At 51.7% G+C, this 27346-nt stretch overlaps 12 protein-coding genes across 12 annotated transcripts; 7 read left to right on the forward strand and 5 right to left on the reverse strand.

Moving 5' to 3' along the window:
* Nucleotides 1-86: 86 nt before the first annotated feature.
* BO83DRAFT_427517 (phosphatidylinositol phosphate kinase family protein) lies at nucleotides 87-1178 on the forward strand (the record flags this gene model as incomplete). The annotated part of the gene is made up of 2 exons (XM_025535348.1): nucleotides 87-359; nucleotides 420-1178. The coding sequence occupies 2 exons, from the start codon at nucleotides 87-89 to the stop codon at nucleotides 1176-1178; spliced, it is 1032 nt and encodes a 343-aa protein (XP_025387456.1).
* Nucleotides 1137-2878, reverse strand: BO83DRAFT_361881 (cytochrome b5 reductase family protein). The gene is made up of 4 exons (XM_025529482.1): nucleotides 2547-2878; nucleotides 2341-2483; nucleotides 1651-2270; nucleotides 1137-1593 (listed from the first exon to the last, which is right to left on the reverse strand). The coding sequence occupies exons 1-4, from the start codon at nucleotides 2549-2551 to the stop codon at nucleotides 1444-1446; spliced, it is 918 nt and encodes a 305-aa protein (XP_025387457.1). The 5' UTR covers nucleotides 2552-2878; the 3' UTR covers nucleotides 1137-1443.
* Nucleotides 2875-4525, forward strand: BO83DRAFT_378854 (GIG1 family protein). Its single transcript, XM_025531364.1, has 2 exons — nucleotides 2875-3323; nucleotides 3655-4525. Exons 1-2 carry the CDS (start codon nucleotides 3209-3211, stop codon nucleotides 4278-4280), a joined length of 741 nt encoding a protein of 246 aa, XP_025387458.1. The 5' UTR covers nucleotides 2875-3208; the 3' UTR covers nucleotides 4281-4525.
* BO83DRAFT_42943 (chromosome segregation protein SMC) lies at nucleotides 4447-8699 on the reverse strand. The gene is made up of 5 exons (XM_025535464.1): nucleotides 8480-8699; nucleotides 8254-8413; nucleotides 6993-8203; nucleotides 5029-6926; nucleotides 4447-4974 (listed from the first exon to the last, which is right to left on the reverse strand). Exons 1-5 carry the CDS (start codon nucleotides 8515-8517, stop codon nucleotides 4682-4684), a joined length of 3600 nt encoding a protein of 1199 aa, XP_025387459.1. The 5' UTR covers nucleotides 8518-8699; the 3' UTR covers nucleotides 4447-4681.
* A 182-nt stretch (nucleotides 8700-8881) lies between these two features.
* Nucleotides 8882-10836, forward strand: BO83DRAFT_378856 (serine/threonine-protein kinase RIO1). Its single transcript, XM_025531365.1, has one exon. It carries the CDS (start codon nucleotides 8895-8897, stop codon nucleotides 10596-10598), a length of 1704 nt encoding a protein of 567 aa, XP_025387460.1. The 5' UTR covers nucleotides 8882-8894; the 3' UTR covers nucleotides 10599-10836.
* An 864-nt stretch (nucleotides 10837-11700) lies between these two features.
* Nucleotides 11701-13718, reverse strand: BO83DRAFT_43090 (autophagy-related protein 17). Its single transcript, XM_025535546.1, has one exon. The coding sequence runs from the start codon at nucleotides 13490-13492 to the stop codon at nucleotides 11852-11854; it is 1641 nt and encodes a 546-aa protein (XP_025387461.1). The 5' UTR covers nucleotides 13493-13718; the 3' UTR covers nucleotides 11701-11851.
* Nucleotides 13719-14604: 886 nt separating this feature from the next.
* Nucleotides 14605-17440, forward strand: BO83DRAFT_361893 (F-box/WD repeat-containing protein). Its single transcript, XM_025529483.1, has 2 exons — nucleotides 14605-15447; nucleotides 15527-17440. The coding sequence occupies exons 1-2, from the start codon at nucleotides 15097-15099 to the stop codon at nucleotides 17228-17230; spliced, it is 2055 nt and encodes a 684-aa protein (XP_025387462.1). The 5' UTR covers nucleotides 14605-15096; the 3' UTR covers nucleotides 17231-17440.
* Nucleotides 17441-17649: 209 nt separating this feature from the next.
* Nucleotides 17650-18889, reverse strand: BO83DRAFT_446215 (uncharacterized protein). The gene has a single exon (XM_025536593.1). It carries the CDS (start codon nucleotides 18525-18527, stop codon nucleotides 17679-17681), a length of 849 nt encoding a protein of 282 aa, XP_025387463.1. The 5' UTR covers nucleotides 18528-18889; the 3' UTR covers nucleotides 17650-17678.
* An 876-nt stretch (nucleotides 18890-19765) lies between these two features.
* Nucleotides 19766-20455, forward strand: BO83DRAFT_427525 (uncharacterized protein; the record flags this gene model as incomplete). The annotated part of the gene is made up of 3 exons (XM_025535349.1): nucleotides 19766-20229; nucleotides 20279-20362; nucleotides 20413-20455. The coding sequence occupies 3 exons, from the start codon at nucleotides 19766-19768 to the stop codon at nucleotides 20453-20455; spliced, it is 591 nt and encodes a 196-aa protein (XP_025387464.1).
* Nucleotides 20456-21278: 823 nt separating this feature from the next.
* BO83DRAFT_427526 (uncharacterized protein) lies at nucleotides 21279-21784 on the forward strand (the record flags this gene model as incomplete). Its single annotated transcript, XM_025535350.1, has 3 exons — nucleotides 21279-21495; nucleotides 21554-21615; nucleotides 21722-21784. 3 exons carry the CDS (start codon nucleotides 21279-21281, stop codon nucleotides 21782-21784), a joined length of 342 nt encoding a protein of 113 aa, XP_025387465.1.
* A 504-nt stretch (nucleotides 21785-22288) lies between these two features.
* On the forward strand, nucleotides 22289-23902 carry BO83DRAFT_446219 (putative C6 finger domain protein; the record flags this gene model as incomplete). Its single annotated transcript, XM_025536594.1, has 1 exon — nucleotides 22289-23902. One exon carries the CDS (start codon nucleotides 22289-22291, stop codon nucleotides 23900-23902), a length of 1614 nt encoding a protein of 537 aa, XP_025387466.1.
* A 26-nt stretch (nucleotides 23903-23928) lies between these two features.
* BO83DRAFT_378859 (Rxt3-domain-containing protein) lies at nucleotides 23929-27282 on the reverse strand. The gene is made up of 2 exons (XM_025531366.1): nucleotides 25181-27282; nucleotides 23929-25128 (listed from the first exon to the last, which is right to left on the reverse strand). Exons 1-2 carry the CDS (start codon nucleotides 26971-26973, stop codon nucleotides 24093-24095), a joined length of 2829 nt encoding a protein of 942 aa, XP_025387467.1. The 5' UTR covers nucleotides 26974-27282; the 3' UTR covers nucleotides 23929-24092.
* Between the last annotated feature and the right edge of the window lie 64 nt (nucleotides 27283-27346).

The following is a 27346-nucleotide window of genomic DNA, read 5'->3' on the forward strand; positions in this document are numbered from 1 at the left end:
AATTCCATATTAACCACCCCCCCAAACAGCCATGTGCCACCGACAACGATTTATCCCGTTTTCTATCATCGATATTCTCCGCGACCATGGGTAGTAGTCGTCGTCAAAAGGCCCTATCCAAGTCTATCCAACTCGCCCTATTCCGCGACCCAGCTACCTTTCGGAAGACCCTCATAGGGCGCATCCTAGCCTTCTTCAGCATCTTCTACATCAAGCTCTTCCGATATGGGAGCAATCTGTTTCGAAAGCTGCGCAGCGAGACATGGGAGATCGACGAGAATGAGTACAAGGCGAGCTTCCGAGATGAGAAGAAGACTGTCCCATTGAAACCAATGGGCGACCTTGGAATGTCAGGATCGGTATGAGCACAATCAGAAGGTCATGGAAACTTCTGGTGTACTAACTGAATGCTTTGATAGACCTTCTTCCAGACCTCCAATGGCAAGTTTCTCGTCAAGAGCCTCCCCCGACACTTTGAACATTCCTTCTTCCGTGAGGATCTGCTCGAGCCATACTACGAATATATGAGTGCCCATCGCGGTTCTTTATTGGTATGGATTACCGACTATGTGTATGCGCCGTATCAGACGGTCGGGAGCCTTATAGGTTCCACGCCAGCCCATCACATCATCATGGATAATATCTTGTACGGGAAAACCGAAGACCCGAAAGCAGATCAATGGGAGAAATACGACCTTAAACCCATTGACTATTTCTATCCAGAGCGGGACTTGGTGCCAGAGCCGCTGGTCAGCGAAGATACACTGCGGAAGCTTGCTGATCAATTTGACGACAAGATCCGGCTGTCGCAAGAACAATACGAGTCCCTGAAGCAAGTCTTGGAAGCGGACACGGACTTTCTCCGCTCGTCCAATGCAGTTGATTACTCTCTTTTCCTCGTACGGTTTCCGGCCTCCTCGCAGCCCGAGGTTGTTGGTAGGCATGCTCCGTGGCGCATCGGCGTAGAGTCTGCAGATGGCAAATGGAAGTATCGTGCCGTGTTGTTGGATTTCTTCTGGGCAAGACACAAATTGCACGCCCAAGCCATGACAGGGGTCATTCAGACATTCAATGTCATTGGTCGACAGGGGCCAATGACAATTACGACGACGGCCGACGAATACCAACAGAAGTTTCTGGCTATGGTGGATTCGATGGTGGAAGTACAGCAGTCTTGATAGACGTAATCATACAATACCTAAAAAAGATGTTGTTTGACGCACGCGCGCTCTGCAATTAATATCATGTATGTTATATCCGAAATGGAAATTCTTGGTCTTCTCGCATTGACTCATGACACCGTTTATCAAGCACCCAGATGACCAACGGTCGGCCCGTAACGGGCTTTTCTATCGACGATCTATCAATTACCGGAATCTGTGAGGCAGAGACAATCTATTTTATCTGCCAATTCGCTCAAAGAAGTCATCTCTCCTTGCTGCCTTAGAAGCAGAAGATCTGGTCCTCGAGCTTGCTGACGGGACGAGCCTTGGTGTATCCGAGAGACTCGGTAGCCTTCTTCATGGCGCTAACCATGGGGGGAGGACCGCAGAGCAGGATCTTGATGTCGCTAGCGGGGGCAGGAAGGCGCTCCTAAAGGGTTTAGTTAATGGGCCGTGCTGGAAGACACTGACTGGGGATTCAACAAACCTTGATCATGTCAGGGGTGACGAAACCAACACCACCGGTCCAGCCCTCAGGGGGGTTGTTGAGGACGTAGTAGATGCGGAAGCCGTCGTCCTCCTTGGCCAGCTGCTCGAGCTCTTCCTTCATGAGGATATCGTCGGGGTTCACGTTGGCGAAGATCAAGTCAACCTGGGTGGTGTCGTTTCCACCGTTACGGGGACGGTTGCGGATAATAGCCTTGATGATCTGGTACATAGGGGTGATACCAGTACCACCAGCGATCATACCAATGTGACGGCACATGTTGGGAGTGTACACCATGGCGCCCTTGGGGCCACGGACCTTCATGGTCTGACCAACCTCCAGGGTGGTCAAGTACTTGGAGATGTTACCCTGGGGGTAGGCCTTGACAAGGAGATCGAAGTAACCAGCCTCGTTGTCAGAGGAGATGGGGGTGTAGGAGCGGACAACTTCCTTACCGCCAATGGTGGCGGCAAGCGAGATGTGCTGACCGATGGGCAGACCCAGGATATCGGTAGGACGGGGCAAGGCGAAACGGTAGACAGTGACATTGTGGGAGATGTCGTTCTTCTCCTTCAGGGTGAAGTGCTGGAAATCACCGGGGTTGAGGACCTTTCTGGGCTCTAAAGAAATTGTTGGGACTTGTTAAAAGACCGCAAGCAAAGTCATACGATCGGCGACTCCTGTACGTACTGTTGCTGAAGACCTTCCAGCCGACCAGGATCGCGGCCAAAGCGACGGCAAAGGGGGTCAATTCCTGCTTGAACAAGAAAGTTCCGGCGACAAAGAGGGCCGAGGGGATGAAGGCCCCGGTGATGTTCTCGGGGGAGAAAGCACTATTTTGCGACAACTCTTGTTAGCCACCCGTCAATCGCGGAGGGAGTAGCACGCGCACATACCTCATATTGGCAATTACTCCAGCAACCCCTAGGGAACTTGAAAAGGAATAGAAAACAGGAAAGGGGGAAAGGGGAGGAATGAGGGGAAGAAGGAAGAGGAGAAGGAGGGAGAGGTAAGTAATGAGAGGGAGAGGATGTGAGGAGATGAGGAGAGAGTCGGGTTTTGTGACGGTAATTTTCGGTGTCGGTCACGGGAAGACAGTCCCGATCGGGCCACTGGATCGGCTTATCGATAAGTTTGTTGAGGCAAAATCAATTGATTATCGATGGAGATAATGATTAAAGTACAATGGAAGGAATATGAACTCCTGTCATGCATTGATTATAACAAAGATTACCAGATGATTATCAACAAACAATATGGCAGTATTATTTACATCTCCGACGTGCGGAGAGTCTCACCCAGTCAGCATGTGAACAAGCCAACTCATATGATGCGCGGAATCAGTCCCGTTGGGGATTTGCTTTCCTGGGGTAACCATTCCCGTCTTCGTTCACAATTCCCTCGCTGTTCTTCTTTTTCCTATCTCGACAAATAATTCCGTCCTTCTTAGCTAGCTCAACTGATCCTTCAGTGGAGCCCGATCGACTGTCCGCTGGTCTAGTCAATCCTTCTTGCACACAGTCTCATAAACTCATCTAAACCGGCCGACAAAAAAGCCATGGCTTCCGAGGAACCTCCGGCCTTCAACCTGACCGAGGTTGATCGTCAAGTCCTTGCGCAGACCGACGAGGAGTTTGTGCTTCATGACTGGGAGGATCTCAAGTCCATCATCGGTAGGTGATTTACACAATTCAAAAACCCATACAGTAGAGTGAGAGGCAAAGAGAGAGGAAAAGAGAGAACTACTTACTCCTACTATCCTACCCCTCACATGCTCACCTTCCCTCCCCCGCGCCCTCCTACCATCCATCCATCCATTCCTCGAATCCATCTCGATCATTCCATCATTCCATCCATCCATCAACCAATACCCAATGGTTCCGCATTCCAGTCCCTGACTTTAAACTCTCTCTCTTCCTTCCCCTTTACCCCACAACCCATCTCATCCACCCTACTCCCTACCTACACCTAGTAGTAGTACTCCTAACTAACCCGACCCCCCAGCACGCAACGATCTCGGCATCCTAAAACGGAAACCCTCCGATCTAACCCGCTACCTATCCTGGTCGCATAAAACCAAGCAACAGTACGGCTCTATCACAAACTACATCTGTCAGAAGCGTCTAGGCTGGACTGCTACTACCCCCTCTTCCCCATCTTCATCATCCACTACCACCACCCCATCCACATCCACCCCAACTTCCTCCATCACCACAAGCACAGAAACCAGCACCAGCACCACCACCGCCTTCCCCTACAAAAACCCCATCCCGTTCGCAGATCCATCCGATTACAAGATCCTGCGCAACGACTGGCCCTACGGTCTCGCGCCGGGGATCTCGCATATTGTAGTGTGGTTGCGGACCCCCGTGGCAATTAAGGAAGAGAACGGGGACGTGACGGATGAGTCGCGGGCGTTGATCGACGCGTTTGTGCAAAGGACGTTTGTGGATGCGGTGGTGAGGGATGAAGGGGTGAGTGAGGTGGAGGCGAAGGATCGGGTGCTGTGGTTCAAGAATTGGGCGGCGTTGCAGAGTGTCAGGAGTTTGGAACATGTTCATGTGTTGGTGAGGGATGTGTCGGAGAGGTTGTTAGTTGAGTGGACCGGGGAGGAGGGGGTTAAGCGGTAGTTCTTATACAGCTGATGTGAGGTTTTGATATGAAGGACGGGGATAGTTAAGACAGATAGATAAGTGGAGGAGCGAAGACATTCATATACGACATAGATCAAGACAGACGCGATTGGATAAAACGCCAATAGAACTTGGAAAGAAGAACATAAGATTGGGAATCTCGAATCAATCGAAAAAGGAATCGACCGGACCTGTAGCGTACATAAAAGAGGCGGCAGTATAAACTAAGAAAGCCACACAGTGTCACCATTCATCGTGCGCTTGTCTCAAACAACATCAGAAGGAAAACTAGGGAAGAACAAATAAGAAGCCCATCAAATCATATACGCCTGCAACCCAACATCCCAGGTCATCATTAAAGCAGCAGCACATCAGTTGGAACTACCACGGCGCTATTTTCACGACTTCTGCTCCTCCACGAACTTCAAGGCTTCTTCTCTCGACACAACGTCAATCGTACTAGCCTTCTGCCGGAAGCTGACGCCGTAGCACTTCTCGGCCACGTGCAACATCTCGGGTCGGAAAGTGGTGCAGATGAATTGGCCGTTGGTCGAGTCGGAGATAGACTTGAGCATCTGGGCCACGGCAGTTCGGTACTGGGCATCGAGGTTGGCGTCGATCTCGTCGAACAGGTAGAAGGGGGCGGGATCGCAGGCTTGGATGGCGAAGACTAGCGCGAGGGCGCAAAGACCTAGCGATGGGTTAGTAGGGAGGATTGATCAATATAAGAACGGTGGTCACTCACTCTTTTGTCCACCACTGAGCTGCTGGATACGCTGCTGTTCATCATGCTTGCTGTTGAAACTGACGCTGATGCCTACTCCAACGTAGTTTTCGACGCTCTCGCGAGCCTCCTCGTCCTCGGAGTCGACTTCGTCGGGTTGCCGAAGGGCGCGGTCAGTCTTACGCTGGATGATCAGACGTCCACGGCCAGCGGGGACGAGCTTCTCGAAGACATTGGCAAACTCGCGGGAGACCTGCTTGAAGGTTCGTTCGATGGCCTCGTCCTTTCGCTGGTCGAGCACGTTGATGAGGTCGTCGATGGATTTCTCGGAAGCTTCGAGTTCTTCCCTTCGGCTTGTCAGCGCCTCTCGCTGCTTGGTGAAGTTGTTGTATTGCTCAAACGCCTTCTTGTTGACATGGGAGTACTTCTTGAGACTCTCGTTGACCTTGTGAAGCTTCTTGACCACGGCATTAGAATCGGTGTTCTTGTACTTGGTAAAAGCCTCGTCTGGGAGGACTCCCAGGTCACGGATATTGGAAGCGCACTCAGCGGCTTGCTTCGTCAAGGCAGCCTTCTTCTGCATGCTCTTCTCCATGCGCCGCTGGTGCTTCTCGATGGACTTGGCCAGTTCTTCCAGCTCTCGCCGTGTCTCCGCATTCCTCTGTTGCAGGTCGCCCACGCGAGCGTTGGCCTGATCGATGGACTCGTCAACCTGCTGGAGACGCTGGCCGAGTTTCTCCAGTGCCTTGTGAAGGCGCTTCATTTCGCGCTGTGTCTCCTTCAGGTTGCCTTGGCTGTCGTCGTCTGCCAAGTCCATGTCCTGGCCGACAAGCTGATCAAGGCGCGGGTTCAGGTTCTCGCGCAATTCAACCTCGAGGATAGATTTTCTTCCCTCGAGCTCACTGCGCTGGCTGGAAAGCTCCTGGTACTGTCGCCGAAGATCTTGAGCTGTGTTGTTGAGCTCCTCTAAGCGCGCCTCTTCTTCATTGCTGAGCGCTTTCTGGAAAGGCGATGACAGTTCCGCCTCGAACGCGCCAACCTGGTCAGTCACCGCTGCCAGGTTGCCTTCGATGTTGCGAAGCGCCCGTCGCTTCGCATCAAGGTTGTCATTCTTCTTCTGCAGAAGGTCGCGCTTGGCCCGTAGCTCTTGCCGCATAGGTCCACTGCTGTTTTGCACCTGATGTCTCTGTTGTTCCAGCTTCTGCAGCTCGCCGACCGATCTGGTGATGAGCTGGTCCAGCTGCTCGAGCTCCTTTCGAATCTCAGAACCACGGTTCTTCTTGGTCTCATACTCATCCCTCCACTTAGTGAGGTTCTTCACTGCATCAAGGCGGGACTGTCGTGAATCGTGGAAACCACCGGTAAGGGCACCTCTCTTATCCGAACGGTCTCCCTCAGGAGTGATTGCATTGACACCGTGACTGCGGGCATATTGAGAGGCGACTTGAAGGTTCGGGCAGATGATGGTCTTTCCAAAAACGTGAACAAATGCCTTCTCATATTTGGAGTCGTACTGAAGCTTCTCGATCATAGGAATCGTGTCACTTGCCCTGGGCATGTTGATGGGTCGAGATCGTAGTCTGTTCAGGGGCATGAAAGTAACTCTGCCAGCCTTCTCCTGCTGGAGGATCTCGAGCACCTTTGTGGCGGTTTCATCTGTGTCGACGACATAGTGGAACAGACTCTGGCCCGCTGTGACCTCGACAGAGGTCCGGTACCTATCACTAACTTCGAACAGCTCCGCTAGCGTGCCATACACTCCCTCGAGGTTGTACTGGCGCTTGATTCTCCGGACAGCAGCAATGCCACGGCTCGTATTGTGGTCCATCATCTGGGACAAATTGCGCTCGGCACGCTCCACTTCGTGGGAGGCATTCGACAAGATCGAATCCAGCTTAGCTTCTTCTCTCCACAATTCCCTAGCACATCGTCAGCTAATCACATTCATGGCATAGTAAACGGTTAGAGCATCACGGAATACATACTTTCTCTGATCCATCAGCCGGTCTCTCTCATCCTTCGCAGATTGCACTTGCTGCTCGACAGAATGGATTGTGTTGCCTCTGCCATCGATCTGCTTGCGCAAGCGCTCGCTCTCCGGTTCCAGAAGTGCTATGTCGTTTTCGAGTTCCTTGATATCCTCCTGGGTCTGTGCCAATACACCTTGGACAGAAGTGATAGAAGCGTAGTTATCCTTGATCGCTGCTTGCAGCCACTTGTCGCGCTCACTCTTATTACGGAAGCGAGAGTTACGACCTTGCTTGGCATATAGTCGCTGACGGGCGGTCTCTGCCTCGGTAAGCTGCGTCTTGACAGTATCCTCCTGATCCTTGGCGGCGTTGAACTGGGGCATCAATTGCTGCAGCTCTTGCTCACGTTCCTGGATGGCACTCTGAACGGCCTTCAGGTCTTCGTCGCGGCGTAGCTTCGAGGCTTGAGCGGCGACTTGATTGTCCGATTGTGATTTTGCCTGCAGTTCCACCTGTGCAAGGGCCTTGGAGGCCTCACGACGCTCATCCTCCAGCTGTGCCTTGTCCACCTTCAGGAACTCAATCTGCTGCTTGCATTCGGCAATCTCAGCATCGATCTGGGCCATTTCCTTCTCTCCTTGGATGAAGCGGTCACGGTTGAGATCGGTGTCCTCGACGCCGGTTTGACGCTGTTCTTCAAGACTGTCCAAGAAACTGGAGATTTCTTGCTGTTCGCGAGAGTAGATTGTGTATTCCAAGCATCTGCGCTCCTTGTCCTTATCCTGGTAGTTTCGCAACTCGTCCTTTTCTTCCTCCAGCTCCGCAAGACGCTCGTTGATGAAGTCCAGTAACTCGTCGATCTTGGATCGCTTGTTGTTCGTTTCGTGCATAATCTTCAATGACTCCGCGCGGCGGGCTTCATATACCTGAGTTCCCGCGACTTCCTTTAAAAGGTTGAGACGTTCAGAGTCCTTCATGTTAGTCAGAGCCGTGACACGACCCTGAGGCACGATGTAGTAGGGGTTCGAACGGGAAAACCCGGCAGATTCGAGCAGGTTCATCACATCGGACTTCGTCGCATTCTTGCGGTCAAGCGTGTATTCATCCTTCTTCAGTCCGATGGTGCGGCGAAGGACCACTTCCGGTTTGCCAGTGGGAAACCGATCGTCAGAGTTGTCAAAGATGATTTCAACGTAAGCCGACATTACAGCGGACCCCGAACCTTCCTATCCTTTTGTAAGCCTCTCAGTATTGGTTCTTGCGACGGGATACGCACGTGGAGAAGGGCCTGGCGTTCCTCTCGACCCAGGTGGGTGTAAGCATCGCTGAGGACGAAACGAATGGCCGCGAAGAAGTTACTCTTTCCGGAGCCATTGCGACCAACGATGACATTATGCTTCGGGGAGAATGGCTCGATGACCGTCTGGTCCTTGTAGCTGTAAGGCAATTGCAGTCAGCCGGAAGGCGCACTGAAGCATCATGGGTACACACTTGCAACATACCTTTTGAAGCCTTGAATAATGATCTGTTTAACGTACATCTTGACGAAGCACGCGCGACACGAGGAATCGGGGCAATTACAACAACCCAGTCATCACGCGCCCGAGGCGAAAGATATCAGGAGCCTAGGCCCTGACTAGACGAAGCAGGGCGGTGAGGTGAATGAATGCGCACGGAGGTTGCTGGGGTCGATGCGTGACATGCGACGAAGCTGACTTTGGGGGAGAGCCACGCGTTATCGAGGCGATCAGCTCCGGATCTTTTGCACGCGTTTACTTCCATTTGGGTAGCCCGCGGGGTTCTGCCGGGCGGTGAGCCATCTGCCTGTCCCACACCCAAAAGGTACCCGTTTTTTTCAGATCAATTGCAAGACTTCGCTTCTACACACATTCGATTTTCGCCCCTTTACATTCAGTCATGGCTGCTCCGAATGCTGACGCGCAAGCGTCTGGCTTGGCTGATGGCCTGAACCCAGCGCACACCTATATCCCCAACCAGGGATATGTCAACCCAGACGGCTCCCTCCCCGCTATGGCGGGGCAAGACTCTGCGGCGCAACAAAACGAAGACGAAGAGGATGACTACTACGATGACATCTTTGAGGAAGAACTCGATGAAGAAGACTTCACCTCGTCGAACCCCACCGATCTAACGAAATCCTACAATCGCCAGCGCAAAACGAACGAGCTCTCTGCGGACCCCAACACTCCCAAGTGGACCTTACCGAAGACGAACACCCAGAAACCGTCTGTCAACACTCGCGCCTCCGTGGACGATCAAGTGAAGTCATTGACGAAGCATGCTGGCAAGATCAAGTTGGACGATATGCAGTCAGGCATGGCGACCCGCGGTGATCGGGGTGGTGACAGGGCGGACCGCGCTACCTCCGAGCAGGTGCTGGATCCCCGCACACGTATGATCCTGCTACAGATGATCAACCGAGAGATTGTCTCCGAGATTCACGGATGTCTGTCGACCGGTAAAGAAGCCAACGTCTACTACTCCATCTCATACCCCGATAACGAGGAGACGCCCCTCCACCGCGCCATCAAGGTCTACAAGACGAGCATCCTGGTCTTCAAGGACAGAGACAAGTATGTCACTGGTGAATTCCGTTTCAGACAAGGATACAGCAAGAGCAACAACCGGGCAATGGTCAAGCTGTGGGCGGAGAAGGAAATGCGTAACCTGCGCCGTATCTACGCTGCCGGCATCCCCTGCCCCGAGCCCATTCACCTGCGCCTCCACGTCCTGGTCATGGGCTTCGTCGGAAGCTCCAAGGGTGTCGCCGCTCCTAGACTCAAGGATGTTGAGTTCAACATCCCCGACCCCGATGCCAAGTGGCGCGAGATCTACATGGAGTTGCTCGGCTACATGCGCGTGATGTACCAAACCTGCCACCTGGTCCACGCCGATCTGAGTGAATACAATATGCTTTACCACAAGAACAAGCTCCACATTATCGATGTCAGTCAGAGTGTCGAACACGACCACCCCCGCAGTTTGGAGTTCCTGCGTATGGATATCAAGAACATCAGCGACTTCTTCCGCCGCAAGAACGTCGACGTCCTCACCGAACGGGCTGTCTTCGAATTCGTCATCTCCAGCGATGGCCCTACCACCGTCACACCCGCAGAGCCAATGCTCGAGGCCATCGAGCACCTCTTCGCCACCCGCAATGACAACGCCGAAGGCGACACCGAGGTCGACGCCGCCGTCTTCCGTCAACAATACATCCCTCAAACCCTGGAACAGGTGTACGACTTTGAGCGCGACGCCGAGCAAGTCCGTGCCGGTAAGGGTGACGACCTCGTTTACCGGGATCTTCTCGCAGGCGAGAAGAAGAAGAAGGCAGAGGGCCACGATGAGGATGAAGAGGAAGAAGGCTCCGAAGCTGGCTCCGACGGTGGTGTATCTGTCGATGAGGGATCCGACTCGGAAGACGGAGAAAAAGATCCTTTTGCGAAGAAGGCGCCCCGCGGTAAGCGATTCGAAGATAAGGACGAAAAGCGCGACCACAAGCAAAAGGTCAAGGAGGAGAAGCGCGAAAAGCGCGCCAATAAGATGCCGAAGCATATGAAGAAACGTCTCGTTTCTTCATCGTCGAGGAAGAAGAAATGAGGGATGAAGCCGATTTGAACGCTTTTTTTCTTTTTCTTTCTGATGAGGATGCAGGCATTTTTGGAGATAATTGGGCTACTATGGGAAAAACACAAAAGTCGATCTTATTTTCTGTTTCATTTTGGAATGCACATGATCTCATGATGTTATATGACCTTTCATTGGGTGGGTATTGGTTCGTTGGATGCATATATATCTTCCAGTTTATACTATAAGCATATAGATCTGCATATGGGGGTGTAGGAAATGCAAACTTGATACGTCGGATTTATTGCAGCACTGGTGTAATCGCCTCATTTAGTATCTGAATACAATTGAGTAGTATGTTTCATCAAGGACTGGAGAGGTCTGCTACTAATGCTACTTTATCCCGTATGGGCCTTATCAGTCACACTAAAGCCGCTAGCTTTCGTGCTGAGGGAGTATACTATAATGGGAATCAATAGTGTGTAAAGTTTCAAAGTCGTTACTAACAATTGTACTTATTTGATTATCATTGGTTATAAACCATAGATATAAACGTGTAGTAATCGGGTTGGGCGGCGCCCAACAATACTCACGATTGTAATTCTCATCATTGATAAAATATATATCACGGAACTTTGATGAAATAGGTCTATAACAGCAAGGAAAAACACAAGTTACTATAATGTTAACATATATATTTCTATACAGTATATAATACTAGTCACGACAAGACAGCGATCACATGCAGTTGTCTAAACCTACCTATTACCATACTGCAACTGTACCGCAACGGGTGGCCAGGGGGGGGTTTCTCACCATGTTGAGTTATCATCAAACGGCCACTGCAGATTACAAGTTGCTCAACAATGGATTGAGTTCTTAAGTAGATTGCCCGTTCAGATCGCTGCTTATTTTCTATATATTGGAAGAAAGAGTAACTTGATTCAATGTAAGATCTATATATTTGATCAGTTACATGATTGATTGGACGACCTATCAGAGCTCTCTTTGATCTTCATTCCAGTCCATTGCCAACTGCCAAATGAAAATACACGGTAGCACTTACGTCCTGAGCGAGTCATAATGATACGCTGGAGTATGTGTCTAACGTATAGTTATTCCACCTTACTGGCAAGAGGCATGGCCGGTATCGGATAGGACAAAGCCTGAATGTGTGTTCATCATCTAGGTCGTCTACTATGTTTCATAACTGCCAAGAAATAACCCTTTGACAATCCCAAGTGGCAATCATGGGATTGACGAGCTCTCTGAGATACCACAAAAGACTACATGGCTTGTCTATTCCTCGCCTTGAGGCGATGGAGAGCCTCTTCAACCAGGGTTTTGGGGAGATGTGGAATAACTTCTCCCTCCTCTGTGCTTTCAGAGGGCGCTGGCTGGGGCTCATTGGGTTCAGCAGCTGGCTGGTCTTGTGCATCCGGCTGTTCGGGAGAGACTCCCTTGAGGTTACCCCCGGATATGCGTCGGAATTCTATTCGCATCGGCTCGCGGCCGATACCAGGCCAAATGTCGGATGGCAAATAGTCCCCTTGCTCGACTCGGAACGTTTCGCGAGCATTAACATCCTCTTCGTACAGCTGATCCAATTTGTGTTTCGTTTCTCGAAGAACCTTTTCCACACGCTGTCGTACATGCCGTCGGCGTGCCACTTCCAGAATCAAGCCATCATAGGCTTCTAAAAACCCGTCGTAAAGGGTGTTGAGGTCGGACAGGTCTGCTAGCCCACCGTTGATACGATCATGCTCTTCGCCCCATACACGGGTGAAGCTGTGTGCCTGAGCAATATAACCCGGTAGGCGGGCAGTTGCAAGAGACGACAAGTGTCGGAAGACGCCAGTAGTAGCACTGTAGATGGAGAGAAGAACGTCACGTTGAGACAAGACGTTCTCAAGTATTGATTCCATGTCGCCAATGCGATCTTGAATTTCCATGACCACGTCTTCGGCCTCTGCTGCATCCTTGATCAAGACATTCACCATCTCCTGGTAGTCAGACTCGCTTAGGGGATCAAGTGGGGCGTTCAAATTGTCATGAATGCCTTGCTCGATATTCGGTACTCCACGGCCACTGACGGTGACGGCAGCGGGCATATCCCCGGTAATGGATCGCGCGGCAGCTCCGCCGCCTTCCGTATGTTTTACAGCAGTTACACAAAGATCGAAATGCTGAACTAAGGACTCTAGCAGATTGGCCATTTCCTGTGCATGCATCTCTAATGATTGTAACATGGGTGGCATTGATGACAATGACGGCAGGCTCGAATTAGACGCGGATGACGATGACGAGGACGAGGAAGCTAACTTGGTAGCTTCTCGGTAATTACCCAGAGCTTGCTTGATGGATTGGAGTTCATCATCGAATGCGGAGTTGGAAGTATCCAGTTCCGCCTGCGCCTCATTGGTGCGATCAATTGAGCTCTTCAAAGCCGCACGAAGCTCCTCAACCCCACGTTCATCCACAAAGTCATGTAAGCTTCTGGGTTCTTCGCCGTCAGGACGAAATGAAGAGTGAACAATTGTATCCCGTAAGGAGTCGAGCGTCTTTCTCAATCGGGCATCAGCCGTGTCCAGGCTTTTCAAGACACTAGCGAACTCCGACCGGCCCCGGAGGGAGACTTCTTCGACTTCAGAGCGGACACTGTATAGAAGCCGCAGTTGATTGTTAAGCCCGCGTCGGAGAAAGCCAGTCCGTGCGGAAATCACGACACTCTCTTCCAGTGCAGAGCGAGCGGAAGTTACGATTTCATTGGCACGCCACACGTGATTGATGGATGACAGGGACCGTTTTGCTGCCACCAGGTGGGAAATGAGAGAATCCAACTGAGGCAATGCATTGCCCTGGTCTCCAGCTGGCGAATAGGGGCCAGACGCATCGCTGCCGGCCGATAATGACCTTGATGCTGACATTTTGGAAAAGGGGTCGGCGTAATTGGCGCTGATTGGAGATTATAGCGAAAGGAGGAATGCTGGCGTGATAGCCTGACAGAATGGCTCAATAATGCCCGATAAAACAGCAGAGTGTAGTGGTTCAGGGCAGAGCCGTTCAACGGCCGGAAGGAGTAAGTTTCGGAGCAACGTTACAGTAGCTATGTCGTAAGAAGTCATAAATCTAGTGCACAATCACCTCATGATGCTGTAACAATAATGGAATCAGAAATTTTTCGAGTCCTTGATTTCGTCAGTTCTCAGTTTCAAGTGCGATCGACGAGGCCCTGCTGGAAGAAGAAGGATCTGGCGGTGAGTTTGCAGATGACTGGTCAACAAGACCTAGTAAGGTAACACCTGTGTAAGTCTCCGTCGACCGTGCTTCCTGTCGTACCGCCTGCAGTAGCAAACAAGGAAGCCTGCAGAAGAAGCAGGATGGAAGGCAAGAGGGGGGGTTATCGTGCCCAGGACTGGTCTGAGGAGCTGGTGGTTGATACCCAACGCTTCGTCAGTGGGAAATGTGATATTGTACGAGCTATGGGAGTAGTGCCAATCCAGATAATCGACGCTAGAATAGGACCCAGAATACCTGAGCGGAGCAATCGCGCCTCGCAGCAGGGGTCAGAAAGACCAGAGGCCTGGAAATGCGGGATTGGAGAGGGAGGTGACGATAGAGGACGGGATGGATGGAGTTCAGGCAGGCGACCTTAGCGTCTCGGAGAGCCCATGGGAGTTCGGCTCGAGGACCAGCTCGACTGCAGCTTCCTCACTAGCAGACTAGCTAGTTAGCCGATCGTCTGGAGGATCTGAGTCAAAGTCGGGATCCGCAATTGACCCCGGCGATGGCGACAGCGGCCAGATAGCACTAGTTCGGGGGGGGGGGGGGGGGGGGGGGGATGATCGCTGGAGAGAAGCACCAGCAGCGGTACTGCTTAGTAGCGCTTAGTGAAAGACGAGAGATGTTGCGACGGGAGGCGGCGATGGCGCCATCGCTCGCACGTGATTGGACCCAATCGAGACTGGCAGCACGAGTCCATCATCGGCCTTTGCGTGATCACGTCTTTTCTCCTTCGTTGTTCTTCTGGAATTCTTCTGTTTGACATTTAAGTATATTTATACTCCTTCCCCAGAATTGTCTGGTCACTTTTCTTGAGATTGGCTGGTCCAGATCAAGCTCCTATCGTTTCTTGTTATCGGTCTATCTACCTACCCTGTACTAACAGCCTTCAATCGCCCTGCACCACTTGCGACCGTCTCCCGCCTCCCGTCCACCCTTCTCCGTCCTCCGCCCCGGTCATTGGCAACTTACTCGACTTTACTCAAACACCCCTCTCTCCTCAGGGTCCTCACCAGTCCCTTATCTTGTCACCACCTTCTTTCTCTTTATTTCTGCGCTAGAACCCGTCGCAGAAATTAGTATATCTTGAAGCCATACAGCCTGGTGCTATCCACCACTGCGTTTCTAGCTCGCTGGTTACAGTAGCCGAGGCCACGCTAGCGGGCGAGTAGCGGCGCTGCGGTTCCAGTGGCACAACTTCGGACTGCCGTCGCGTGGGAGAATTTACCACAGTTCTTCAATCGTCAAGATGGAAAGCACACGGTCTCAGGAGGAGAAAGCCATATCCTCACCCCCGGCCTTCACGTCGATCTTCGGTGGTCACACCGAGTCCGCGGAGGAGATCGATGCTGATGCCGACAATAGCCAGCTGAAGCCCCACAATCGCAACAACGTAACAGCAACTTCGGCCAAGCTCGTGGGCAAAAGTGTCGCCCCTTTCCTCGCAAAGCACGTTCCCGACCAATACGCCCCCCTCGGATCGCAAAACAGAGAACCTGCCGCTTTGAGCAGCGCAAACTCCCGCTATTGCTATCGACATCGCCCAGACCGTAAGTGTCGCCGGCAGGCCGACGAACCGACCATGGACAAATTGCAACGGGTATGTCCTCTACCCTTTTCGTCCGAAGGACATCGCAAAAAATGTTTGCATTCATGATCGTGGACTAACGGGGGCCTAGGAATTGGAGTCGCTCCCTCAAAGTGACCAGCAGGGCATTGCGCATGTCTGGTCGCTCTTCTCAGCCGCCCCAGCCAAGCACCGAAAACTCATACTCCAGGGAATCATGGCTCAATGCTGCTTCCCTCAACTCTCGTTCATTTCCACCACCGTCCGTGATCTCATCCGAATCGACTTCATTGCCGCCCTTCCTCCGGAGATCTCTTTCAAAATTCTGTGCTACCTGGACACCACTTCTCTGTGTAAAGCCGCACAGGTGTCGCGACGTTGGAGGGCGCTGGCCGACGACGATGTGGTCTGGCATCGCATGTGCGAGCAACATATTCATCGCAAGTGCAAGAAATGTGGCTGGGGACTTCCTCTTCTGGATCGGAAGAGGCTCCGTGAATCGAAGCGCGAGATTGAGCTTCGCGCCACGACCTGGGACGTCAACAGCCCGTCTCCGAAAGAGACTCCTGCGCTCCTTGAGGGCTCTTCGCCTGTCGCCGACAGCAGCATTGGTACTAGTACAGGGAAACGAAAGCCTGAGCCAAGCGAGGAAGAGACTACCGTCGTCAAACGCCATTGCCAGTCGCTAGCGATGCGCCCAGAAGGAAGCGAAGATTATTTCAAAACCCGGTACAGACCTTGGAAGGAAGTCTACAAGGATCGTTTTAAGGTGGGCACGAATTGGAAGTACGGACGCTGTTCGATCAGAATCTTCAAGGGCCACACAAATGGCGTGATGTGCTTGCAATTCGAGGACAACATCCTGGCAACCGGATCTTACGATGCGACGATCAAGATCTGGGATACCGAAACGGGCCAGGAAATTCGCACGCTTCGGGGACACGAGTCGGGTATCCGATGCCTGCAGTTTGATGACACGAAGTTGATCAGCGGTAGTATGGATGGCAGCGTCAAAGTCTGGAACTGGCGCACTGGCGACTGCATTTCCACTTATACTGGTCATCGTGGCGGAGTAATCGGGCTGCACTTTGACGCTACTATCCTCGCATCCGCCTCTGTTGATAAGACTGTAAAGATCTGGAATTTTGAGGACAAGTCAACTTGCCTCTTACGCGGACACACGGACTGGGTCAACGCGGTCCGGGTTGACACAGCCTCTCGCACGGTGTTCTCGGCGTCGGACGACTGCACGGTTCGGCTTTGGGATTTGGATACCAAGTCCTGCATCCGGACGTTCCATGGCCATGTGGGACAAGTTCAACAGGTGGTCCCTCTTCCCCGGGAGTTTGAATTTGAAGAGCATGATGTGGAATGTGAGAACGACAACCTTAGCACTGTCTCCGGTGACACCGAGCCGGCATCTCTTCAGGCCACCCTTGGCCTCGAGTCCAATGCAGTTATCTCGCAGAATTCACCATTTGGTCCTTCTTTCGAGTCTGGTCGGACAGCACCGCCGCGCTACATTGTTACTAGCGCTTTGGACTCGACAATCCGTTTGTGGGAGACCAGCACCGGCCGGTGCCTGCGTACGTTCTTCGGCCATTTGGAGGGTGTCTGGGCTTTGGCAGCGGACACACTGCGTATTGTTTCTGGGGCTGAGGACCGGATGATCAAGATCTGGGATCCGCGAACCGGAAAGTGCGAGCGCACGTTCACCGGCCACTCTGGGCCTGTCACCTGCATTGGTCTTGGTGACAGTCGGTTTGCTACTGGAAGCGAGGATTGCGAAGTGCGCATGTACAGCTTCCAGAGCTGATCTGGGCTTTTTTCTATAATTATGTTGTTTCTGCTGGCCTTCGGCGCTGGCTTACTTAACGTTCTTCTGACGATCAATACCCTTTAGTAGCGCAGTTTTTTTTTTTGATTGGATGGATCTGGCTGGCAGAGGGATGGTGCATTCTTTTAAGGACTTATCATGGGGTGTCGGGCGTTGTGACTTCATACTGTGTACTTTAGCTACAGAAAGATTAATTTATCGCGTCAGTCTACATAGTGCTTTAGAAGACACAATCGACTGTCATGCTGCATCGGTTCTCTATGCTATCGTGGTGAGGCAGCAGTTCCAGACGCCACTACGTAATCTATTCTTCAAAGGGGGCAGTCAAGAAATAGCGTTACGCCATAGTTATATGCCCTTTATCTTCAATTACTCAAAGTGAAGCATACAGTCATAAATATTTGGGCCGCCATCATCACCTAGGTTGCTACCATTCATCATAATCATCGTCATAACTTTCTGATCTTGCAGTTCTAGATACCACCTTCTTGGGTGTGAGCGGTAACGGAGACGGAGATCTGGAAAGTTGACGCTCGATCGCTCTGTTAGATATTCCCATGGGTATCAGGTTCCTCGAAGACAGAGTGACAAGTCTAGACGGATTCTCTTTGAACACCGGCAGCTCCTTCATTCTCCTGTTGCTTTTCATCGGGTTTGTTAGCATTATCTTGAATATAGGAATCAGTGACCGGTCCTCAACCATGTATTTCAGCCAATTCATTACAGTGGCCAGCTCTGCAAAAGTCTTGTTTTTGTCGAACCAAGAAATGGAGTCGATGATGCAGTACACTCTCGTGTCTGCTGGGAATTGAGACACGAGCGAGTAGAGTGTTTTGCAGAGTTTGTTCAAGTCGTGCTCCTCGAGGTCACTCAGGTAGTCCCGATTGTTGATGAACTTCAAATCTAGGATATTCATCTTGACTAGTTTCATCAAGAGTTGCATGATGATCGAACGGACTAGACCGTTCGGCCCGTGCCAGGGATCCAGGGGAGCGGTGTGTAATCCACAGAAAAATTGGACCACCACCTCATCAGGATGGACTTCGATCATGCTAGAGACCAAAGTGGCGCAAAAGACTGATATGGCGGACACCTTTGACAGCCCGGACGAATTGATGTTCGCGTCGACGAGAATCAGGTCGGGGTGATGGTGGGTTACCCAGCGGTGTAACCGTTCATGTCGCAGCAACGATTGGACTTGGCCTTGAGTGGCTGCGTTGAACCTACTCTTGTGCACGAGGGCTCGTTTGAAGTGTTCGTTTGGGTGCTGGAACATGCGCTCTATGTCGACTGGCTCGTCTCCGGTAGAGCTAGGTTGGGCTAAAATCTCGCAGAAACGATTCGAGCTGACCACTGCGCCGCGTTTCCGGTTATGGTTTGAGTCGTTCTTTCAGCATAGCAATCTCAGCATCTTTCTCTGTGAGATTTCATGTCAGCTAAACAAGTGGCTCGGGTGATTGTTTCATCCAGGCCCATATTCTTTACTTACTTTTACGCTCGAGAAGTAGCGTTGAGACCGATACTGTCGCTGCCCCAGATTATCACTATCTCCCGGACGAGATGAACGATAGGTATAGTGAGTATGTAGATGGTCGCAATCAGTATTATGATGATGATGAGTATGAGGAGAGATATTAGGCTTGTGGAGCTCAATTCCATTGCTTCTGCCGCGATGACGAACACATCTTACACTAACAGTGACTATATGAGGAGCTTACATAGACTATTGCGTTCAAATATATGATGATCCAGTGTGGTGTACTACTACCTTCTGTTGAAAGCCTCGAAATTTACTGTGCTTTTTCAAATCTCTACGTATCTATAAATAGGCTAGATTTAATCTAAGTCCTTATCAGATATCCTTATAGTATTACGCTGCAATGCATGAAACTCGTCAACCTTTACAAATGCTACGGATTAAGGTGCAATGGTCATCTCTAGGCCTTTACATTTCATTTATTTCTTCGAGCTGGATCCTGCTCGCTCGGACAATGGTCCCCGGTTTCCTAGTACTCTATAATATTTTCAATCAACTGAGCTACGTCCTAAATAAGCTAGCTTAGAATTCTTCTAATCCTTCATAGCATAGGACGCGGATCTGTACTACTGACCATACATGGGATGTTCGTTCCCGTATCCTCCTGCAATGTAAACTAGTCACCGTGAAATCACGTATAGCATCACCCAGCCGTGATTCCCCTCCAGAATCGCAAAAGACGTCAAAATCACGACTATCATGTCTTAATATTTCCTATTCCAGCCAACTCAGTCACAATGAGCTATACAGAAATTCTGTCAACTATAACACTGCTTTGCTCCAAAACTTCTCCTTCCACAACCACATCGTCTACTACTGTTCCACATTCAACTCGACTTTACTACAACAACTTTACAACACCCCCTCTCTCTAATATTCATTCTTGGTCGAACCTTAACTTCAACTTCGGCCTTTATCATTCCAAATAACCAACTACTCAACCTTACATTCCTACTAATCGTCTCCTACCAACCACCATGCCTTCCTTCTCATCTACCTTCTCCTCTATCTTCAAGTCCTCCAAGAAGAGAAATTCTACCAACAAGAACCCTTCCGATATTGCGGAGATGTCATCTACATCTAAGTCTTCTGAGAAGAAGATCACCACTACTGCTGCCAGTAATGGAAAGCATATCAGCAACGTGAATAATAATACCAACAAGAGCGACAATAAGATCGCCAAAGACAGCTACAACAACATGACCAACAACAGTGTCGACAAGGCTATCAAGAGCCCTAATAACAATTACTACAATAATAATCTCACCGCCGCCACTACTACCAACGCCACCAACAATAGGAAAAATATCGGCAACGACTACAATAAAACTGATAACAACATCGCCACCAACGATACCGAGCCAGTCGACCTCGGCATACCTCGTAGAGGCCAATACATCACCCGCGACGGCATAGACGTCGTGGCGGTCCTCGAGACTTGGTAAGTTCAGTTGACTCTTCTTGTAAGACAGCTAGCTAACATGCAACAGGCATCAAATCTACACCGGATGGCAAATCATCTCTGCTGAGCTAGAGAGAAAGGAGAAGATGCGCCAACGTCGCCGCTTATGTGAGTATATAAGTCAACACATAGTAGCAGTGTAGTAAGCTAACTGTTGTGCAGGAACGGCTTTACCCGACAACACAAACAGCAGTCAAAGAGTTAGTCAATTCTCGGAGATGGATGGAACCTTCCAAGGGATTGATCGGATTTTCTATGTATTGGAATGCTATTTATCTAGTGTAGTAGGGATTTCTGTAGGTTTTCGTCCCCATGAGGGTTTTCCTACAGGCTTATATACCCATCCCGAAGGCAGTATGGTATGTGGTATAAAAGATAGAATTATGATCCTGAATTTGAATATATGATCTACCGCCTGTACTTTTCTTCATTTACCAGTAATTCGAAGTGTACCTCTGTATGGGTTGGGTTGCGTTTGTATTCCTCAATAGAATCTTCATCGATTGAGTCTCCAACCAGTATTTTAGTGCTTGTAGGTCATGCGTAGAAGGAGAAAAAAAGCATCAAGGATACATTTATAATCCTACTATTTCTCTGTTGCAAGTGAAAGCTTTCTGTTCTAAATAAGAAACTTAACCATACAGCTTTGCCATCATTTGTCCTGCAGCTAACAGATCATTATGAGGGAGAGAGTAACCCAGAGTTGTAATATATTCAAACCTCTATAATATAACCATCTGGATTGCAAGAACCTGAGATAAGGCGCTTCTATATCTATAGTGACCAACCCGCAGCGCCAAATGTCATAGTCGTCTACATCACAAAAGCGACACATCTGACTCACCAGGAACAGCTTCACCCTGTCATGACATACTATGGCATCATCACAACGGGATTCTCTATGCCTCATCACGAACCTACATTCCTTTCCTCTCTTTTCCTTTCCTTTACCATCATACTCTCACAACCACATCTAACTCTCAATATACTAAACAACCGCCTCGAACTCACCTTATACTCCCACCAAAATGAAGTATACAGACGGCCAAGTCACCCAGTACTCGTCCAAGATCATCGATCTAGAAGCCAACAACCATAACCCATCCACCGAAAACATCCCTTGGTCGACGTATTCTATTGCACCGACTCAGCCTTGTGACACCCCTTGGCCGGGGACCACTCAGGGCCAGACAACGGCTCAGGAGCAAACAAACGCATTGGAACAGAGACCTACCCAATCATTTGGTAAGAAGCCCTCTTGATCTTGAGTTATGCAAAAAGATCATGCTAACAAGCATCTCAGCAGCCGCGGAGTGCTGTTGGGACTGTGGCAAGCTCTTCATGTACATCATCGGTTTCGCGTCAGTAGGGTTTATACTTTTTGGGGTTTTATATTGGGCCTTTTAGTGAGTATATACTCTTTTTGTGTGACTAACCGATGAAGTAGAATTTTTTGCTGATGGTGTGATAGTGTGCCTATCTTTGGTACGATATAGCCAAGACGATGCTTAGGGGTGACTTTGTGGATGAGTGATGATTGGGATGGAACAGACTGAGTGCTTGAGTTGCTTGAGGGAGATGGATGACTTGCTGATATGTGTTTGTGATGCTGTTGATTCAGCGAATTTGTCAGTTTGGATTAGCGTGGGATTTGAGTGATTTGCTCTTGGAAGAGTCTTTGCTATATGTTGGTCAGATGTCACTACGAAGTTGATTGTGAGCTGTTAGGAGTATCTGCGAGGGAGATGTGAGTCTACTTGAATGATACCCAGGTTACTTTAAGTTGAATTTAGAGAAAGTATACTATTGAAGTATAACCACCAGTAAGCAGCGTGTCCCTAACAGTAGGGTTCAATACAACCTCACTCCATATTCACATCTCAGCATCCACACCCACAACCTATACCCCCTACCACCAAGCCCAGTATCCTCACCTCACTCCCTCCCCAGCCCTACCACCATACCCTATATACCCTTCCTCCCCTCCCACTTCCCACACCTACAACCCACCACCACTACCAAACACAACGCTACCACAATGTCTCCCACAACTCCGCCAACACCTCCAACCCTGCACCACCTCCTCACCCGCCTCGCCCTCGCAAAGCGCCTCTTCCTCAAACCGAAATCCAAACGGCGACGCACACAACAACCCACCACCACCACCAAGAAGAAGAAGCCCACTGCTACTCCTCCCACACGCGAATACTCTTTCCGGAAACGCCCTCCATCAGTCACCACCCCAACTACCATCCTCACCTCTTGGCGCGACGAAGACGACAGCACCGACGACGACGACTACGACCCGCGAATCGAGCGAGCGTACTTGAAACGCAAAAAGCCAGTGAAGCGCGCAAAAACAGAGAACGGGAACTTGAGTCTCATCGTGAAGATCAAGATCAACATGGAGAGTGAGGCCGGGAAGGCTTTTCTGGATACGTTGGGGATGTATCAGGATGATGATAACGATCCGTTAATCAGTGACGAGGGACTTGGAGTTATGGATGATGGAGATGTAATTGGGGGAATGCCATTACCATCGTCAGCGTGCAAGCCGTGCATCGAGACGGGGAGACTATGTTCCATAACCAGCACACCTTCCCTGAATGGCCAAGGACCAGACACAGGGATAACAAAGTACCCATGCGAACAATGCATCCAGGCCACTATTACCTGTGAACCCAAGTCCACCACCACCACCACCACCACCACCACCACCACCACCCTACCCACCGACTACACAACAACCACCCCCATAATCCAAACCATAACAACAATAACCACCTCCCTCACCCACCCCATAACCCTAACCCCAACATCCCAAACTTGCTCCTTCTGTTCCTCCCTCCCCTACAGCCTCTTCGGCCAGTACCAACCCCCACGAACAATCTCCGTCTTACCAATCCTGCCCCGGGGGAACAAATTAGGAGATTACATGGAACTCCACCCGCAACCATTTACTACTACTACTACTACTACTACTAATTCTATAACACGCATATGCGTAACCTGTGCATTGGAACGATTGCGGATAATGCTCTGCGGTACACACCCACCCACCCACACATCAACATTATCATTATCATCATCACCACCACCAGCACCATCCACAGAATCTTCTCCTTCTACATCTGGATCAAAATCAACTTCCTCATCTAAATCCATCTCAGCACCAACGCCCCACAAAATCCTCCCACTAAAGGGTTACGACCTTAATACATTCGACTTCGAGGCCGCGTATACGTATCTCGCTTCCTCATCATCTCTATCTTCAGCAAGTTCACTACAAACTACTACTAACCCGTGGTGTTCTCTGTGTCCGCATCCTGCGTTTTATGGATGTGCGAGGTTGCAGAGTAGGGATGTATATCTGGAGGAAATTACTGAGCCTCAGGCGATGGGCGTCGGATGTGGGTTGTTGCTTTGTGAGCGGTGTGAGGTGTTGATGCGGATGTATCAGGGGAAGGTGGAGGAGGTGGTGAGGAGAAATGAGGAGGATGCGGTGAAGAATTATAGTAGTACTACTGGTGGGGGTGGGGGTGGTTTTGGAGGGAGTAGAGCGGATGTGGGGTTTTTGTTAAAGGGGGAGTGGCTTTGGAGAGTGTTTATGGGGGAGGGGGATTGTCTTCTTCGATCTTTTGGTGGTTCTTAGGGGATAGATAGTAATTGATGGATGCATTCGATCAAAGGTCATTTGAATTAACTTGATTAAGCCAATATCCGTAGATTAAAAGAGTTTCAGTTCGCCACGCCTCGCTAATACATAGAAAATTCCAACGCCGTCAGCTGCAGATACAGTCTTACTGCAGTCGTAACAATGAACTTCGAGAAATTGCATCGAGTCAAGACACCTGCATCGACTCCTGTCCCTCCAGCGGCTTCCGTCGGGGAATTTGCACCCCGTTTCGCAGCTGCTCCAATTTGATCACTCCCGGTCCTGTGCAGATCCGTCCGGTCTGCATCAGATTGCGCAGGCGTTTGCGCCGCGCCTCGCCACTGCGCTCCTCACCACGCCCAACCCCTTCGTCTACCCACTCGACTCGCTGCACCTTGAAGCTCATGCCGTCATGCGAGCCCTCCCAGGCTCGCGACTTCAATCCGAACAACACACTGGAGTCGTATCGCTCCAGCCGGGGGAGAATCAGCAGCGTAATATGCAGATCTTTGTCGTTTGGTGGCACTGGCGGCACCCGGGGTCGCTCGCCATCTTCCGCTCCAACATCTTGCGCCGTTTTAGGTGCATGCTGATACGTGTCCCTAATTTCCAGGTCCAGTAGATCTACATCCACATCCTCACCCCAAGCACCGCGGATGAAGCCAGAGTGGATTGCCGCCGCAACAGGATCCGAGTCGTCCGTATACACGCCCGTGCCCCAGAGGGCGCGTCGCGCGCAGATCTCCTCGCGATGGCTGGTGTCAATGCGGAAACGCGGCACGCGGATTGTAAACGTGCAGTTCTCCTTGCCTTCAAAGCGAGGCAACGGAAGCGGTGTAGTCGTGTAACCGAACTTGGCACTTTCCAAGGTTGCCTTCTCGGTGGGTGCGCCGATCCGGGGCGCATACAAGGTCGAGCCTAGGTGGTGTCGAGGCAGATGGGCGACGCTCGACAGGAGTGGTTCGATAGTAACCACCGTGCGAGGCTCGCGCATAGGTGTGACAGCTGTATTCCCGGCCGGTCGGGGAGCATGATGGTGGTGATGATGGTGATGGTGATGGTGATGTCCAAGGGCCTGCGCTGCGGCGGATGCGCTGCCTTCCCCGGGGGTGGCCGTTCGATGGAAGAAATTTGCCGAAGACAGGGGACGGCTAGAGCCAAGAGCGGCAGCAGCAGCAGCAGCGGCAGCTTCTTCTTCTGGCTTATGGCGATGATGATGATGGCTGTGCACATTAGCATGGGTACTACAAACCTGAAGAATAGGGAATAACGTACTGATGATGGTGGTGATGGAGATGCCTGCTCCGTCGACCGCGGGCACCCAGGGCGGCCGCCTCGCTCTCGGCGCGACCATCCTCGTCGCGCGACTTCCTCGATCGCTTCCCATTCGCTGAGCTGGGCCGAGCAATCTTGGGATCATCTGTCTCCCCATTGCTGGACCGACCAGCCGCACTGTCGCGTTTGAACGGGCTCGGAGCCATGGGAGTCGAAGGACCACTGCCACCAGTGGTAGCAGTGACCCCTCCCACACCACTTCCAATCCCGGAGAAAACTCGGCCAAGCTCATTCTTAATTCCGGCCTCACCCGCGGGACCCAGGATCTGAGCCTGGGCACCCTGCACCGCCTGGGGCAGCGGCGATGCGCGTCCCCCTCGCTTCGCGTCTAATCCAACCCCGAGAAGGTTACGATGCGCCATGAGTTCATCACTTCCTTTGCGTCGCTGGTCATCCGACGACGCGGAGTGAACGACCGAGGGTGGACCCGCGGACGAGGTGGGCGGAAAGGCGCGAGTCTCGGTCTGCAGCTTGCTGAGGTACGGTGGCTGATCGTGTGACGGAGGGGGCGGCTGATTAGGAGGGGGATGGACGGAAAGCGAGGGCTGTCGCGACCCTCCGAGCTGGGAGCCCAAAGACTTGGTGTAGCTCTGAATAGCGCCAAAGCCAAAACCGGTGCCCGCCTCCGGGACGGAAAACCGTTTCGTCTCAGGCGACGGGGGCTGGGACCGGCCCAAGTCCCAGGCAGACGCGCCTTGTTGGCGATGCGCTGCAGCCTCCCGGTCCCCGTAAGGCGGCCCGTACCGCGATGGAGGGTGAGACGCGGCCTTGGTTTCAGCCTCGTGCGCCATCGCACGTTCTCGGTCACGATGGGCCTGTTCCTCCGCGTGTCGATCCGCATACAGGCCTCCGTAGCGGTGATGCTGGGCCTCATGGCCCATATATGATGCCGCTCGCTGATGCGTACCGGCAAATGGACCCTCTCCGGGCCCGGCCACGGCGGCAGGCCGTGATAGCGGACTATATCCAGTGGTGCGAGGCGGCGGTTCGAGGTGCTGCGGCTGGCTGTTGGGACGAGGAGCGGGTCCGCTGAAACTTAAGCGGCGTGGTTCGTTATACGGGGCTTCGGCGGATGATATTTGGGGCGAGGGATGGGTGGAGCTGGGCTTGTCGGGATACTGTGACGATGGCGGGCCGCGGGACAGACCACCGAATTTAGCCTGTTCTGTCATGGGCTGGGGAACACCGCCGGAGCCGGATCGGTATGGACGTGATGGCTGGTTCTTCGCAAAGGTCTTTTCGGGGGTCTGGGAGCGTCGGAAACCTGGGTATTCGAGCGGAGACGGACGCGCTGGCGCGGTCGGCGGGGACATGGCACCGGGGGCCGACGGTGGGTGGGCGTTCCCATACGGGGCGGACGAGACTGGAAGACGCGAAAAGATGGACGAAGAGCCTACATCCCGGCCTGGTCGGTCAGCGTCCGAGCCTAGCATGGACGATATCGACATGCTGCTCCCTGGACGGTGATGAGCCGGGTTGCTGGGAGGCTCACGCGACAAGAAGGGAGTGGACAGGGACGGAGCATTTCCCGTTTGGCCTCTGGAGGGATAGTGTTGGGGTGGTGAGGGAGGAGGCATACGTCGCGGCCCTAATGGCGGCGCAGCGGACTGCTCTTGGACACCTATGATAAGAGAAAAGTCGGAGTTAGCCAATATGTCCGAGATCAGCATAAACAACAGATACACTGCAAGAGAGAACAAGTGTGGTTGCAACAAGCAAGATAGCAAGGACATCAGGGGATTATTGCGCGAGTCCAACGACCTGCGACTCACCAGGGAACGCGGGACTGCCACTGCTGCCCAAGGACCTCCGGCGACCCTGGTCATGCGACGGGGGAGGATTCATGTCGCATGCAAAGGGGGAGAAGGGAGCTATAAGGGAACGCGACAATCAGGAAAGGGACAGATGAGAGTTCAACCGGGAGGAGATTAGGAACAGGAAAGGTAAGTAAGCGGCAGGGAGGAAAGAGAGGGCCCGAGGGGGCGAAAAGAGAGGGAAGGGGAGATGGGAGTGAAGGAGGGAGGAAGATGACGATGGCAGCAGCTGATGGGCGGCGAAGGAAGAAAGAATGGCGCGCGACAAGCAAAGCGAGTTCCGAACTGGGGC

The sequence above is a fragment of the Aspergillus eucalypticola genome (genome assembly GCF_003184535.1).
Source record: "Aspergillus eucalypticola CBS 122712 chromosome Unknown BO83scaffold_14, whole genome shotgun sequence".
Taxonomy (NCBI): Eukaryota; Fungi; Ascomycota; class Eurotiomycetes; order Eurotiales; family Aspergillaceae; genus Aspergillus; species Aspergillus eucalypticola.